This window comes from Dipteris shenzhenensis, chromosome 8 (genome assembly GCF_047967505.1).
Source record: "Dipteris shenzhenensis isolate YYH24624 ecotype China chromosome 8, Dip_SZ_1.0, whole genome shotgun sequence".
NCBI classification, from domain to species: domain Eukaryota; kingdom Viridiplantae; phylum Streptophyta; class Polypodiopsida; order Gleicheniales; family Dipteridaceae; genus Dipteris; species Dipteris shenzhenensis.
The window spans coordinates 46,628,361-46,645,248 of record NC_141603.1 but is presented as its reverse complement, the minus strand read 5'-3'; the positions used below and the strand labels follow the sequence as shown (position 1 = coordinate 46,645,248).

The window sequence follows — 16,888 nt, the reverse complement described above, 5'->3', positions numbered from 1 at the left end:
GCTACATTTCCATATCGCTGAAAATAGTTGGGTTGGGGTGGTAGAGTCATCAGGCTTTAATTGAGTGGGGCCGACCTACACGGTGCATCGTATTGGTTTGTTTGAGGCAGACGGGCACTTGGGTGATGTTAGTATGCCATCCAAATTTTTTTGGCCTGCTCCTGTGGAGGCCTTATTAGTGAAGGCTTCATCTTGGAGATGGGCGAAATTCGGAATTTGTTTTTCCACGTGCCTGGTTTTTGTTTTTTATGTTTGATCGAGGGCATGCGATCTCCACCTATTCCTTCCTCTCTCTCTCTCTCTCTCTCTGTGCACCCACTTCTCCTTGTTGCACACCCAAGTTGTGTCTCTCTGCCCTCTTTTCCTTACTACGCATTCGATTCAAGGCAGGCCACTTGAACGTCGTTCACCTTGTTGTTATGCTGGGCATGTCTAGGATGCGAGCACATCTATTTGAAGGATGCGGGGGCGGACAAGAGTGAAATGCATTTCCATGGTGGTGTGCCCCTCTATTTAGTTGTCAAAAGCTGTGCCAATGTTTCGGGCGGAAGGGTGTGAAACCCACCTAATTTTGGGGCATGGATTGAGTTTTGGGAAGGGGGGTGCCCTAAGAGGAAGGCGCGAGTGCAAAAGGAGCTTTGGTTTGAAAACGGCAAAAAGGAGGAATCATTGGGGGATATCCAACAAGAATCTTCGCTCCTGTGTGTGTTATCATCGCCAACATGCCAATTTCGGCCTGATCATCGTCGTCTCCTTCATCGATCGTGTTCTTCTGCACCTGCAATCCTCCTCCCTTTTGCTTAGTTTTCTTAGCATTCGAGCGAATTCCATCATGAGCAGACGATCTCGCACTCGTTACTTGCGCGTTTCCCGAACAGACGATTCCCCTTTCCTTTGCGCTGCCTGGGCTGCTGGTCCTGAATCTCGTAAAGAAGAAATTGGCCACATTTTCTTCGGAAAATCTGCGACGGACATCGCTTCGAGTGGTAGCTTGGAGCTTTCTCGGTATGACTTCAAGGAAGATTCCCTTTCCGAGGCCGTAAGTCTCCTTCCGCTTCCGCCACCTTTCATTTGCAAATTGCGCATTCCAAGGGCTCTTCTGCTCTTGGCTTAGTGAATGACAAAATTTATTGCAGATGTGTAGCGTATCTGAAGACGATCTACCGCGGAGTGTCGCGGTGCATCCTGGAGGAGACGGGATTATTTGCTCTTTCAACACTTCTTGCAAGTAAAGGCAGGCTATCAACTGATTTTTGTTTCCGCCGAAGTATTACGATCGTTACAGAGCACATATTACTTTTTCTCGGGAAGCTGTGCCATTTATCAAATCAAGACCTAGATGTGGCTTGTTAATCCTTCGCTGGCACATGCTTTCACAAATACATTTATTGTGTTTTGCACGTTAGTTTTTCACACTAGAGATGTTTCGAAGTAAAATATTCCGCAATTTATGTTTGTTTCGACTCTTTGTTGACGGAGTCGCATGTTACGAAGGTATACGCGATTTGTCAATAAACTCATTCCCATTCGAAAGTCCCCTGAATTTCTGGCGTGTCTATATGAAGGATTGCATTGTACTTAACCTTTCCTGCTTCAACTACATTATGTTGAGCAATTTGCTGTCCAATGTGCAGGCTTTATGAGCTGAAAAGAACCGGAAATGTAGAGCTCAGAGCATCTGAAAGAGATCTTGTCCCGTTGCAAGGCATCGGGCCCCAAAACTGCCTCTTGTTTACCGCTGACGGCTCTAGACTTGCAGCCGGTGGCAAGGTAATGCCTGTGGAAGTGTAGGTAAAAGACCCGTTTTATGAATGTCCGTATTACATATGACGTGGTGCTTGCCTGCAGGATGGGCATTTGCGTGTCTTTGAGTGGCCCAGTTTGAAGGTCGTATTTGCTCAGCCTGAAGGTTGTAAATTTTTGAGGAACCTGGATTTAAGGTATACAATTTTGGTTTTGGTGGCAAATATCAACAATGAGGCTAGTAATATGCGACTGAAAATTTATGTATGGGTTTCCAACCATATTATCATGGGGCTTGTAGTGCTTCTCTGTACCCGTAATTATTTGTGTGGTTGGATGGCAGCTTGGATGGGGCATTTTTGGCCTCAATACCTGATGATGGGCATTCCTGTCGGGTGTGGGACGTTGAGAAGTCAACTCTTGTGACGACTATATATCATGGCGATAAGGTTGTTATAACATTGCTGATACCTTTTTCTTGAGAAATAACTTTACCCTACCAAAGACAACTTGTGGAAGTGTAAGATGTGCTTGCGTGCTATTAATAACCAGTGGTCAGTTTGTTGACCTTGGGGATATCGGCTTTCTGAGACTATGTTCTGAATGTCCTGCAGGATGAAATATTTGGCTCATGTAGGTTTTCAAGGGATGGAACTAAGCCATTTTTGTTTATCACTATTACAAAAGGTAGAATTTTGTGCCTCTGATCAACAGCTTGGTTACTAGTGCATACTTGTGCAGGCTTTCCCATATGGTTGTATCTAAAAGCTCTATGTTTGATGAATTAGCTGGCAAGGGTGCCATCGGAGTGTGGGAAATGGAGGAATGGAGCAAGGTGGGGGTGAAAAAATTCTCACGAGAATCCATCACAACGATTGCCACCAGTAATGATGGCAAACGGCTTGCAATGTATGTGATTTGGTTTCTCGATTGATAGTGTCAGTCACTTTGTTTTTGAAATTGGTTTGCAGAAGTCATTTTCATCCTGTATTTTGTTGGGTTACCTGCAGTGGAAGTGCCAGTGGCAATATTCATGTCATTGAAGTAAAAAAAATGGAGACTGTTGAGCTTGTGAAAGATGCACACCTATCAGCAGTTACATCTCTGGAATTTTCCCCAAATGGCAGGTGACACTCTGCACCAATACAAGCCATGGGTTAGGAGCTCCCTGGGTAAACTTAGATACTGAGCTTCAGCTCTCTGATACATGCCAGTTGACGAGTACATTTTGTCTTTTCTTTGAATTTGAATACTGAGATTTTCATATTCTATATGCCAGTTCTTGTTCCAACTCTGGTAATTTACAAATTGTTGGTTAAGTCTTTCTGTTAATGGCTGAGTTGCATGGTGGGATTTCTGTCCAGCAGCAAAATTCTTAGTTGGTCTGTCTTGAGGAGTCAAAGTGCACATGATGCTGAATGTATATGTGTGTGTGTGCGTGTGGTTTCTTTTTGGGGGAGAGAGGGAGAGAGAGGGAGAGAGAGAGAGAGAGAGAGAGATTAACGTCCTCGGGAGGCCTCACGGGTCTATGGGACAAAGTACATCAAGAGAAAGAAACTCATACAAGCCTCTATGGGCTGAAGCAAAGGGTGTGCTAGGGCCCTTGCTGAGTGCTATATTTAACTAAAGAGCTCAAAAGCTCAAACTCAACACTCAAAAGCTGAAAACTCAAAAGGTGAAAACTCAGACTCAAAATCCAAAGCCCAGTGCCGTGGTGGCTCTCAGGTGGGCTGCAAAGATATCAAGGATTTGCGTTTGAGTTGTCTCTTGCTGTGATGGAGGACGTGGTCTCCTTGACTCTTGTATCTGATGGGCTATGGCAAGAGTGACACCTTGTCATTGGCCTCTAAGAAGAGCTGAGTAGACTGAACCTCGATCATGCGTGCTCTGGTCGCTCTCCGTGTCGTATGTGGTCTCTGCGTCTCTGGCTCGACAACGTTGCGCTGTTTCTCCCCATTGGCCATATTGCCCTTGTCTAGCTAGCTCCGTCTCCTCGACCCCCACTATGTCTTGGAGTTGACTCAAATGCATAGAAATCCGTCACATGCCACTATGCTTGGTGTACCTTAGCCTTCGGTGGTGCGGTCGCCTCCTGCTGCTGTGTGATCTGTCGCAGTAGCGTCTCTCTATTCTTTCGCATCTCAATTAGAGTCCAATGCAGACCTGGTCTTGGAAGTGGATCAGTCATGAGAGTGGTGGGCCAAAGCCGTGCCCCTCTTGAAAGAGGCAGTGATATTGCCCTCGGATCTCATAATAGTTGGGTAGACACATGAGAAATGCTCCTCTGTCTCGACCTCCCCTTACATGCATAGCATGTAGATCCGCTGCTCTCTGGGTATGCCTGCAACCCTCCTTGTCTCAACCCCCAGCTGATGGGATGAGACCCGCATCTGTCCAAAGGCAATTCTCAGTGTGTGCGAGACTCGTTTGTCCTCAAGGTACTGGGGATGATGAGTCCATCCTCCGATACTCTCAAGAATTGGTTGCAATAAAATTAGATCTTGGTGGGGAACTCTTGGTCCCCCTCCTAAGTTTGAGACGTATTGAGCTGGAGGAGATCTAGCCATATGATATACTCATTTCTGTATAGAAAGGTAGGGAAGCCGGTCCATTTGGAGACCTTGACTGGCAAAACAAGCGGGGGGAGAGAGAGAGAGAGAGAGAGACAACGATGACGCACTGGTGTCAGAGTACAATCTATGGCAGAGTAGCAAAGACTGATTTGATGTAGTCAGCACCCCTAGGGGTTACTTCGATGGCTCCTTTCTTTCTACTTAGCATTCACCAAGTGCTTTCCCATTCTTAGGCAGGTGGTATGGGCCCTAACTTCTTTCCAGGGCTTTCCTCCCACTGATGATCTCCCTAGTGCTACCAGTGTGCGCTGCAAGGGAGTGCGCATGAGTGCCGATAGCATTTGTATGGCCTTATTGTCAGAAGAGCTGGACAATGGCGGGGTGGTGAAGCAGGAGGCACATAATGGAATAGGTTGCACACCTGCGGAGGATGTGTTGCTCAGTCTCCATTGGCCCAACGATAAGGGAGTAGGCTGCTCACTCAAGGAGGATGTGTTACTCAGTCTCCATTGGTGCCTTGCTACTGTGTAGACAAAGCCATTCTCTTCATAATGTCCACTCCAGCCCCTCAATAGATCATTGACTTGCCTCATAACCGAAGTGTGTGAGCTTGGCCACATGGGAGCTTTGTATTTGTTTGGGGGCTGGCTCAAGCAGATGTGGCTAAAGTGTTTAGTTAAGCAACTATTGTTGTAATATGGGCTTATGTGCAGCATGTAATATGTGTGCATGTTGTGGGTGCCTCTCTTCCACAACTCTAGAATACTTGTGCTGCAAGCAATGCTTCTATAGCATCCCCATTGGAAAGGGGTGTCTCTAGGAGGGACCCTGCCTCTTGTAACTGGCCTTTGACTTACAAAGGGTAGTATATCTGACACTATTATCTCACAACTCCAAAATACAGCCACCATGTTCCATTGCCATTGCCCAAACACAATACTTAGAGCATACAAATTCACAGCATAGCATCATTGAACCATACAAAGCAAGGGGGGCTAAAATGCCCCTACTCAAAAGCATACATAGTGAACCCGTTGGCCCCAACACTTGGTGCCCCTTTCGGTATTTATTTATCCATTGGTTAGCTCAAATACAAGGGACTCCCTTCTTGAACTCACCCGCAGGTGCAACCTAGCACAATGCCAACCCGCTAGTGACCAACTCCCAGTGCTATTCTCTTGGTTCCCTTCAGTAGCCATACATATCACAATCAGAACAACCCACCATCATGCCAAGCAATGCATCTACACAAATCAAAGCCATTATTGAGCCCAAGGCATGCCACCCTAAGAAGAGAGTATCACAACCAGTGCCCCAAACCTCTCCCAGGCCAACGGCATGGCATCCAACCTTCTAGAAACTCAGCAAGAATGACAGTAGCACAAAGCAGAAGGAGAAGACAAGAATTCAGCCAACAAAAGGAGCCTGTTTCAGCGCGAAACAGCCTCAGAAGATGGTTGAACTGCAGATAGCAGACTTTGGTAGGAGGAAGCTGTCCTTGACTGACTTCCAGCACCAGCAAAGGTCATAAAATAGAGCGTCCAGCAAGCTGTAGCAAATCTGCCATGAATTCGTTCACGAGAATGAAGATTCCAGCCCACTGAAGTCTCAGAAATCAGTGCGCCTCGCATCAGACAGAAGCTAGTCCAAGATGTAGAAAAGGAGATTCTGTTACGAAGAAAGTCGAGAAAACCTTCAGAAAAGGCCCAGAATGAAGGCGTCCAGGCTCAGGGAGCATGCTAGCAGCAGGAAACACGAAGGGGAGGAGATCTGTCACGGAGAAAGCTTCAAAATCGACTTCAGCCAGCAAAGGGATGGCTGTAAAAATCTGGCATCTTCAGAAGAAGACTCCTCTAGTAGGGGAGAAGACCTAGAACGGAAAGGAAGACTAGGGAAGGGCTCCAAGGCCTTCTTGGTGCTTCTAGATGTGACACACAGGTGCCACAAGTCAAGCAGAGAGGCCACACATGCTCCACACACAGACACATGGCAAAAAAGGCATGGGATTTGAATGCCCCTAGGGGGGTCACTTGGCAAACCATGACGGATCAGTACGGACTGCTGCAGGCCAGTGTACAGCAGGTGGCAGGGCAGCACAAGAGCCTGGCAGAGGCACAAAAGGTGGCGGGACAGGCCAGGACCTATACGGACAGGTACGGCCCCTATACAGCAGCATTGCAGGTATCTACAGGTAGGGACACAACCTGCGGCACATGGCGCAACATAGCAGGAGCAGAGGCGTGCCTTGTGGGCAGGATTGCAACCTACAGAAGGGCCTGGAAAAGGGCGGTACCTATGGGCTGGACCCCGCACTGAAAGGGGCTAGCAAAGGGCCCTAATGGGGCTGGTTGGGCTGAGCCAACCAGGTCGGTTGGGCCAGCCAACCAGGTCGGTTCAGTCGGCCGAGTCAGGGCTGGCTGGTCGGTCCATTTGAAAGGGCCTTGTGCCCTATAAAAGGAGAGGCCCTGGGCCTCATTTTATATCCAACATTCAGCCAGAGCAGGAGCAGACAGGAGCCACTCCCTTGGGCCTCACACTGGGGGTGAAGGAGAGTGGAAGGTGTGCTGCAGATTGAGTTCCCTAGAGGCTGGCCCTTGGCTGTCTTCTAGGGCAGCAAGGTGTTGTGATCATCATCATCTGGAGCAGCAGAGCCTCAGCAGACTGGAGCAGCAGATCAGTACCTATAGGGCCTACATCTAGGAGGTGTATAGGAGGCTGAAGAGCTGTAGACAAGCTGAGTTAGGGCTGCACACCTAGGCTGACATCCAGGGCAGCAAGGTGTAGAGATCAAGTCTGGACAGAAAGTCTACAGATGCTCGACAAGGAGCACATGGGCTCAAGTCTAGAGATAGCCAGCAGATAGGAGAAGTACCTTGTGGTAAGATCAAAGGACCACACCATTGGTGGGACTCTGGATCTATCTCTTTTGTAGTGTCCATAGTTTTGGACGGAAATATATTATTTTGGTGGTTTCTCTATCTGGCTGGTTCATTGTCTATTGATGAGTCTACACATCTATTTTATGCACATAAGTTAAGAAGTTTGTGATTCCACATCCCACACCACACTGTGTGAGCTCCTGGGTATTACTATCAGTCTTCCGCTGTGCATATCCTCTGTTGGGTAATTTCTAACACCTAGCGTGACACCCATAGGCCTAAAATTCAGTGACAGTTAATTTAAACACTTAATCACATCCCCGTGACACCTCTCGTCTCAATGGCACCATCTTGCCTCTATTCTCCATACGTCCATGCCATCTATAATGAGGGACATTTTAAAATCCACAGGTATGTGGAAGTATCCACAGCCTAGAAGAGTACTAGTTGCATGTCTTTGTGAGTCTTAACTAGCTTGGCCTTTGTCTTATCCACATACATTATAAGCCCAAATTGATGGCACAAATGCTTTAAAGTATGTGTCATTTTCTGTGCCTCATTCTGAGAGCGTGAGAAAAGGCCATATCATCTGCAGTCGAGTTAGGTGAACTTTCACTCTGTTGTAAGGAGAATTATTCATTCTCACATTGTAAAAAAAATGATCATGCTAACTATTGGCAGAGTAGCTACACTTCAGCGAAGCAATTGACAATTTTGATGCCTGCTCTCTTCAAAGAAACCAATTTGTCAAACACATTGAAGGCCAATTGTGGCATACAGTTTTGGTAAGCAGTACGTGCATGTGCCCTCTTTCCGCTTTTGACATCTCACTAGTGTTCATTGCTCGTCCTTGATTTTTTAAAAATATTCCCAAATTTATCCTAGCATTTCATACAATTCATATGAAAATAAGGGAAGCAAAAAACATAGGTTGACAGCCTATGACATTTCCTTTTACACGATTTTTATAGATTTGATTATTTTTCTAAACAAAGAACTCAAACCAATTGGTAGGTTAAACTAAAACTTGCAAGACTAGCTCGATTTTCTTGAGGTTTGCTTTGACACTAGAAGCATCCCTACAAGCTATGGTTCATACATGACCAAATGGTTAGGCTCAATACTTGAGAAACCCTAGAGCTTGGGGCTAGACCATCTTGATCTGAGCGGCCTCGATAATGTGAACTGTGTCCCATATTACAGGCACTCAATCCATGAGGGTGATGTTGAAAGGTGTGTCTGCTTGTAAGGCCAACATGACGTAAGGCATTGCATCCAAGGCACATCTCTTAGGAATGTTTCTCTCCCCTAGATGACCCTTTTGTTGGGGTAGAAGGCCACTTGTGAGTTCCCTTATGAGGATCCACGGGCTTGACACCTGTGTAGGAAAGGTGAGGTGTCATGTGGGCACGTGTAGGTGCCACATGGGTACACGCATATGGCGAGAGAGCTGCCACATGTGCAGTATACTGGCTGCAGCATGTGGAGCTGCCACATGTGCAGCAAGTGAAGCTAGATCTATGATTTGCTTGTAAGGCCATGTGGGCGGCTGCCATGTAGGCAGCATGATGTGCTCAGCCATCTGGGCTGGGTGCGCAGAAAGATCTGGCTGCAGATATGGACCATCATATGTGCATGGATGCGCAGGTGAAGAACAGGCTTAGAGGCTAGCAAAGGCCCAGCAAAGGGGCTAAAAAGGGAGGCACGAGGGCCTTTTACAGGCCTTTGTCTGATCGGCCAGATCTGCTGGTCAGCCAGGTGATTAGCAGGTTGGTTGAGGGGCAAAAGGTTTTGCTCCATATTGGTCAAGTCGGCCATCTAGCCGTCACCTACAGGGTCTAGTTGGCCTATATAAGGAGGTAGGGGCTCTTAAGGATATGCAGGAGATGATGGTTTCTCTCAAGTGTGATACAGACCGGAGGCACTCATCATGGCTGCTATGCAAGAAAAACTATGCTTTACATAGGAACTCCTACCAAAGGTTTTGGAGAAAAGCCACAATCCAGCCTATGCTGGTCATAGACTCACATAGAGGCATTGTGGCTACATTTACAGCCCTAGATAGACTCTTCTCTTGGCTAGACATGAAGAAAGACACTCTTGCTTATATTTCAGCTGTCAAAAGGGAAAGTATGATAGAGGAAGACCTAAAAGACTATTACAATCTTTGTTTATCCAGAAAGACCGTGGGCGCATATCGCTAACCCAGGAGTAATCAAGGACATGGCATGATTTGGACCATGGTAGATGGGTTTAGTAAACAAGGTCATTTCATTTCATGTCGGAAAATGAAAGGCTCTTGAAGACACATGCCTATTCATTAGGTAGATCTTCAAACATCATCTGATACACAAATCTATAGAGATACTAAATTTACTAGTAAGTTTTTTCTAGCATTGTTTGAACTTGGGACCATTTCATTCTCAAACTGATGGATAAAGTGAAATTACTAATAGCACCCTACTTGATTTGCTCAAAATCTATGCAACAGGACCAAGAGACCATGTGGGAAAAGTATCTCCCCATAGTTGAGTTTGGTTACAATAATACCATACACTCTTCTACAGAAAAGAGTGAAAGGGCTCGTGAAAAGAATCCTTGGTTTGGAGACCTCATCCAAAGACTAAGAATGTTTCTTCTTAGTGTCGTAATCCAACGCACCACATTTCTTGTTATTGTTGTAATCCAACTCATTTGTGTAATTCAAAAGTGAATCATGTTACTTCTCCCCGTTCCCCTAATGTTGATATTAGAATTGTTGCTCTACTTCTAGACCGATGCATCATGTTTTTTGTCATTCCCCTAATGGAAACATTGCATGTACTTCTAGAATGATAGATCATGTTTCCATCCCTCCCAACAGCTATACTCAAATTTTAAGGCAAATCTGTAGCAGATTTACATGGTTTTCTGCATAACTTTTGAAGTTGCATCAGGGAACAAGAACACAGTTATGCTAAGTCAGAATCTCCTTTTTCAAAGCAATGTTACTGATGTGTGGAAACAGTGGTAATTGTACAGGCATCTGCCTCAGGATTGCAACCTCCACCTCTTGTCCCTCCAGAGAGGGTGAAGAGCTTCAGGACCACAAGACGGATCTTTGGCACCCCACCCATGAGAACTGAGGTTGCTGTCCTACGGGGCTAAAAAATGGTTCGGAAAATTTCAGTGAGTCTTCAAAACTTCGTATGGTTGGTGTGCACTTGGCTGGTACAGCCAGTGCATGGTGGACAGCCCAAACCGCTAAACACACAGCTCTTAAGAAATGGAAAGGCTTCAAGAAATCCTTTTATAAACAGTTTATACCCAAGCAGTTTCAGGACCATATCCTCCTTGGTTGGGAAAGTATGCATATGGGTGTACAAGATACAGTTGAGTCTTATAATCAGAAAATTTGGGACTCATATCTGCAGATTGCACCTCTCAGGGAAGTCTCAGACAAGACCCTACTCAGGAAGCACCAATCAAGGGGGATACGCCTGTACTTTTGTGACATGCTCTCAAGGTCAAGGAGTATCTCGGGATCTGATGGTGTGTCTCCATGTCATCCAGGGTAAAACCATGCTACTGCGGTATGAAGAAAACAAAGTGCAATTTGAGGTATATGGAGGAGATTTCGAGAGTTTTCTAAGCTGTTTCTAGAGTGGGCATGTGGATGTCAAAGATCCCATGTCCATATATCGTCACTTCCTGGATGCAATTGCTCACCTGCGCCCATTCTCAGACCTGCCACCAGATGCCAATGATTGCTCTATCATTGAGCTCCTGGATTCCATTTCCTACCTGCTTCTTGTCCTCTAGTGAAGGTGTGATGTGATAAGGGATGAGAGTCGAGGATGCTGCCATGAGAGCTCCTCTGGCCATACCTGAAAGTGTGGTCACCGTATTTATCATGTGAACACAAGGACGTAAACTGCTTTACAAGAAAGGAAAGAAGGGGAGGGGATGGGTAAGAGAGGGAAAAAGGGAAGGAGGGAGAGAGGAAAGGGGCAAGGGACAGGAAGGGAAGAGGAGGGAATAAGGGTCAGGTAGGGCAAGGGTGAAAAGCAGTTAGTCGAGCAGGGAGGGCAATATTTTCTCCTGCATCTCACACGTGTAAGGGAATTCATGATAGAGAGTGTGTGCTTGCTGGCTCTCAGCTCTCAAAGTATTGCTCTGCATTCCTGGACTGTACTTTTAGACTCTTGAGTCAAGCCTTTGGCTATCACCATCTTCTGACGTCATTGTCAGAGATCAAATGGATTTCCACCCCTTTTGGACCTTTTAACGCCTAGTGTCAACGTGTGATCGAAATATGTTCCACCATTTAATAGCCTCATCGTTGACATTCATGGTTGCCAAGAGACTCGGCATGGCCATTCTTCACATCTAACAGTCTCATTTGAGAAACTAAGTCTAACTGATTGGCCTAGCCATCAATTTGTGGAGATATGATGCCATTGCTGCTTGCACGACCCTTCTAAAGTATTATGGGTCAGTGTGTATGACAGGTTTCTTTTACACGAAAAATGGCACTGATGGGTTTCTTTTCTTTGTCTGGTATGTGCGCGTGGAATGCTAAGTATCAGGAACTCAATAATGTGCATCCTTTAAAAATTTCAGTGGAATTGTGATAGAATTAACCTGCTGAATATATATTGAAATGGACATCAATGCAGAGCATTTGTGAACACATTCCTTAACCGTTCAGGTCGTCTATAGACCAATATTGTGGGGAGTTATGTTCCTGATGATTATCATGTAGAATGGGTGAACTTTTTTGTCTTGGATTTTAGCTAGGGATGAGTTTTGAACTTCCTATGCGAATCTTTGCAGAGCATTACTGTCAATCTGCGCTGACTCTACAGCAAGAGTGACCACTCTTAATCTGAAGGAGTGGAAAGGTAGATGTGCCATTTTGATATGCTCTATTTAGTTGTTTAATTACAAATGACAGATATGGACCACCAACCTATTCGCTCAGTCACTTGGATGGAAAAGGATTTTGTTGCCTGGCTTTCTTTGACGGGGGAACTATACGATCGATTGAAATTGAAAGATGATCCTTTGTTTGTTGTGTGTTTCTTTGGCAGAGTGGCAGATATATGTGCTGCTACTAGCGATGTTCTTGGCATCTGCACTAGTATTTGTTGTGTTTTTTGCATATTCAGACTCTTTTTGGCAGTTTCCTCTAGGACGAAATCAGCCTTCAAAGCCTCCCCCTGAGGCCATATATGGGAGCGCAACTGATTATGATGGAGAATTCTTGTAGAACTGCATGCCGGGACAGAATGAGATGTAGGGGCTGCAGGACTGTTTTGTATCATGAAAAATACAGATGGCAAGGAAGAAAGGAGAATAATTGTGATTAGTCAGGGGATGAAATTGTTTGTTCCTGCAGATCTACCAAAAATGATTGCAGACATTTTGCACTTAGCTGCAAATCTTTATTTCCTCTATCTGTAAGATGGAGTTGAGACAAGCTCACATTTACAGCCTCTCATGCGCTTCATCAATAATTCAGGCAAAGTCATAGAATAGTGGAAATGCAGAGGTGATCTATGTTGAGAACTCGGAAATGTATTTATTTGCATCTCTTTTGCTATGAAAAGGACTAAAAACACAAATCAAGAGTTGGAATCGGTGATGCCTCAAATTTTTACTCAAAAGGTGTGGGCTGTCTTGACGAGGTCAACATGAGTTCAATCAAGACAACATGCCTCTTTTTTTGGCCAGGTTCCCTTCTCAACATTATTTTATTCAGTTTCATTAGCTTTTTGCTTAGTTACTAGTGAAGGTGACTTTTTAGCCTGTGGGCCTTATTGTATATTTACATGCTTTTTTATAAGCTCTGTGGAGGTTGTATATTTCCATGCTTTGGATGTTGCATGCGTTACATCGATAATAGTGTGGTGTGTCTTCTGTTGGGAAATTAGGACATGAAGACTAGTGCTCATAATTAGTAATGCTCAAGTGGCCTAATAGGCTAGTCGTGCCCAAGTAGAATGATTAGTACAGTTACTACTAACTAGGAGAACCAGGACATATTTCGTAAATGGGCGCTAGGCTTAGGGGTGGTAGATGGGATTGTTACCCTAGCTGCATGGTATCTATGCGAGGATATAGTGAAGCAGAGAGCATGAATGTGCATAATTGTCATTGCTTCATTGCAGCAGCACATTCGTTTCGGTTGACGCACTTTTTGCAAATGCTTTCAGTCTTAAATAAGAGTGGTTAACTAATGTTGATACTTCACTTGCCTGGATCATCGTGTATTTGGGCTGCAAGAAAACTTTTGTTTGTGGGCTGCAAGAAAACTTTTGTTTGGATTCGCTAGTCTATCAAGCGAGTTTTATCTACGTTCCCTAGTCATGTATTTTTTTCTCTGGAAAAAAGTTAAAGCTTTGTGAATGGATAAAATGTAAGATTTGAAGGTGAACTTCTAGGCAAATTTGGTTCTATTTTGCACAAACAAGATTGAATTTCAATCGAACTATATAGTTTATATCATACAGTCCTATATATTTGTGTAGCACATAAAGATGGGTTGAATTTCAAGCTTGTCAAAATTCATAGTTTGAATTTTATGCGAAGTTAATTTCCCCCCTATTTTTTGTCTCCATCATGTAATCCTCTCATTCACTTGGAACATGGGGGGAACGAGGGGGAGGGAGGGGGGCACATAATGAGGCAAATCGAACTTTCGGATGCAAAGCGGCATGTGTTTTATTGGAATCCCATAGTCTTGAATCAGTTGGAAGGAGTTTCCTCTTTTTGAGCTTAAGCATATGTATGGGATTTCCTACAATGAACTTCAAATGCTAGAGCTTAACAGTATCTTCTCTAAACTAGGTGACTTTGTTGAAATCTTGATTTCTATAAGAAACTTCAAGATAGGAGAAAGGTTAGTTGAACACATTCCCACAAGCTCTCACGAGGGAGACACAAAATTCATAAGCCCATGCTTTGATCACACACAACAATCGATAGAAAAATAATACACCTGAACTAGAGTGTCTTATCCATTAACTCCAACAATCATGGAGGATTTAAAAAAGCAATTGAGATATTGATATTGCAAAAGGTAGCTCAAAATAATTGAGATACTATGGTTCTAGATTATTAGATCAAGATACAAAGTACTATCATAAATGGAAATCTATCACTAGTAGAGCACTAGTTAATCAAAAGTTTTGTTAATGGAAATCTATAACTAGTAGAGCACTAGTTAATTAAAAGTTTTGTTAATGGAAATCTATAACTAGTAGAGCACTAGTTAATCAAAAGTTTTGTTAAAGGATTGCATGAAGAAATTTAAGAGATCCCTAGTTTTTGAAGAGATGCATAGTAGTCCCTATTCTGGACATAGAGGTATTAGAGGAACCATTGATAGAATTGAAAGATATTTCTATTGGTCAGGATTGAGAAGGGATGTAACTACTTTAGTCCAACAGTGCTTAACTTGTCAAAAAGTTAAGAGTGATCATGGTAAGACACCAGGATTACTTTAGCCATTACCCATACCTAGTGAAAGATGCAAGCATACTACTATGGACTTTATGTCAAAATTCCCAAAGACAGACACAAAATGAGTAAATCCTTACTGTTATAGATAGACTTAGTAAGCAAGCCCATGTCATTCCATGTAAGAACACCATTGCCATAGAAACCGCTAAGTTATTTATTAAGGAAATCTTTAGATTACATGGATTACCTAAATCCATTACATTAGATAATGATCCCAAGTTCCAAAGCCAATTTTGGCAAGCTCTTTTTGAGGACTTAAGAACTAAATTGCAATTCTGCACTACATATCACCCATCGACTGATGGACAAAGTGAAATAGCTAACCAAGCTATTATCCAATTATTATGTACTTATGTCCATGACAATCCCACCTTATGGGAATTATATTTACCTCTATTAGAGTTTGCATATAACAACTCTACCCATTCTGCTACCCGTGCAAGGCACCATTTGAGATCACAAGTCCTTCCCACACCCGTTGCACATTTAGGAGATAGGATTTTGGCTGTTGATCAGTTTATTGAGGATGTGCAAGAAGTACTTACATAGGTTGAATCACATATTCAGCGAGCTCAAGAAGTGTACAAGAAGTTTGCAAATAAGAAGCGAAATGATGTACATTATGAGAAGGGAGATTGGGATTTTTTAAAGACTGACAAAAGGCGTATAAAGACAATCCAAGGAAATACCAAGTTTGTAAAGCTAGCAGTAAAATATTATGGACCTTTCCAGGTTTCAGAGGTTATACATCCAGAAGGAACTCCAACATCATACAGGTTGACATCGCCTACCAGCTGGAGGATGAAGAATGGTTTCCATGTTAGCATCTTGAAGCGATTTAAAGGTGAACCACTGGTGAGGCCTATTGAAGAAGAAGAACCAGAACTTGAAGACGGGGTAGAATTACTTGTTCCGGAATGAATACTATTCCATGAGGTCATGAGTACCATGAATAGACAAAGATCTCAATATTTGGTAAAGTTTAAAGGATATCCTATGGAAGATGGTCAATGGTTCGATGAAGATCACTTAGAGGATTACCCTGCACTTGTTGAAGATTATTTGAAGGCACACAGATGAGGACATCTGCTTCTCTAAGCAAGAGGGCATGTCACAACATGATTATTTGTATTAGATCCTTGTGGATCATTCTAGGGAATTTCGCGATTACCCTATGGTTGTAACATTGTAAATTGGCCAATTGAATATAATAAAATATGCACGTATGCATTAGGTCCTAGGTTGGTTAGGAAAGGGTAGCATTGTGCGTGGGGGTATTGCATTAATTAATGGTAGGCATAAAGAGTCATAGGCTAAGGGTAGAACAATGGGGTATGCCCAAGGGATGTGATCCCAAGAGGCATGAGGGTTGCACCTTCTCGTGCATTCATGGTGTGTGAGTATGGCATTTGCATGCATATGGTTTGTGGTGGTGTGTGGAGCATGTAGAGAAGAGTCTAGCAAAATAACACTCACATGGGCACTCCTTCCACCCCATTGGATGCGTCAATTTTACGAGCAAAAACCGATGAGCAAGTTTATCCGAGCGTGTTTTTCAAGAGATTTCAAAAAATGTATTTCTTTAGGAAACATGGTTTTAACACTTTTATTTTCACTAGAACTAGATCCCTTTATCATAAAAATATACAGACTAGTCACTCATTCATTTTTACACAACATAATTTTCTTATTTAAAGACATCCCTTTGTACCCCTGTTATCACCTTAAAAAAGTGTTGATTCCTTTAAGAAACATCCCTCATAATCACTCTTAATATAATAATACTATGCATATATAATTACTTATTAACACATTTATATCATATGGCAATATCTTTGTAGTGTTTTTATAGCATAAATAACAAGATATTTATGGACATGTTTCTAAAGAAGTTTAAATTACTATAAATAAGTATTAACTTGGGCTTATATATCACTCTGATAAAATACATGTAATATTTAATACTATATATGCAAGATTTTCCAAAATATAACTCCATAGATGTGCTCAAATGGGGTGTTATGATCGATTTGAGTGGTTGAATGACTATATTTGGACATTGGATATGAAAGTTATGTCACTTTTAAAAGTGTTGTCCAAGGTAGTTTCGCCAATGAAACTACCTTGGGAGACCTGCTTCAAAGGGGTTTCGTTGGCGAAACTACCTGGATGGCTTGCTTCGATGAG

The 16,888-nt window shown here is 43.4% G+C and overlaps 1 protein-coding gene across 1 annotated transcript; it reads left to right on the top strand.

Annotated features, from left to right (window-relative positions):
- The first annotated feature begins 639 nt into the window (after positions 1 to 639).
- Positions 640 to 13,028, top strand: LOC147899591 (SEC12-like protein 1). The gene is made up of 10 exons (XM_087378068.1): positions 640 to 1,039; positions 1,137 to 1,228; positions 1,635 to 1,770; positions 1,849 to 1,940; positions 2,087 to 2,192; positions 2,358 to 2,430; positions 2,532 to 2,652; positions 2,754 to 2,870; positions 12,011 to 12,078; positions 12,268 to 13,028. Exons 1-10 carry the CDS (start codon positions 833 to 835, stop codon positions 12,444 to 12,446), a joined length of 1,191 nt encoding a protein of 396 aa, XP_087234194.1. The 5' UTR covers positions 640 to 832; the 3' UTR covers positions 12,447 to 13,028.
- The last annotated feature ends 3,860 nt before the right edge of the window (positions 13,029 to 16,888 follow it).

What these genes read in the sequence shown, in the direction of transcription:
- LOC147899591 (XM_087378068.1), top strand. Translation starts at nt 833, where the DNA reads ATGAGCAGACGATCTCGCACTCGTTACTTGCGCGTTTCCCGAACAGAC. An exon ending in AAGATTCCCTTTCCGAGGCC is followed by an intron (nt 1,040 to 1,136) that starts GTAAGTCTCCTT and finishes AATTTATTGCAG; the next exon opens with ATGTGTAGCGTATCTGAAGA. An exon ending in TCTTTCAACACTTCTTGCAA is followed by an intron (nt 1,229 to 1,634) that starts GTAAAGGCAGGC and finishes TCCAATGTGCAG; the next exon opens with GCTTTATGAGCTGAAAAGAA.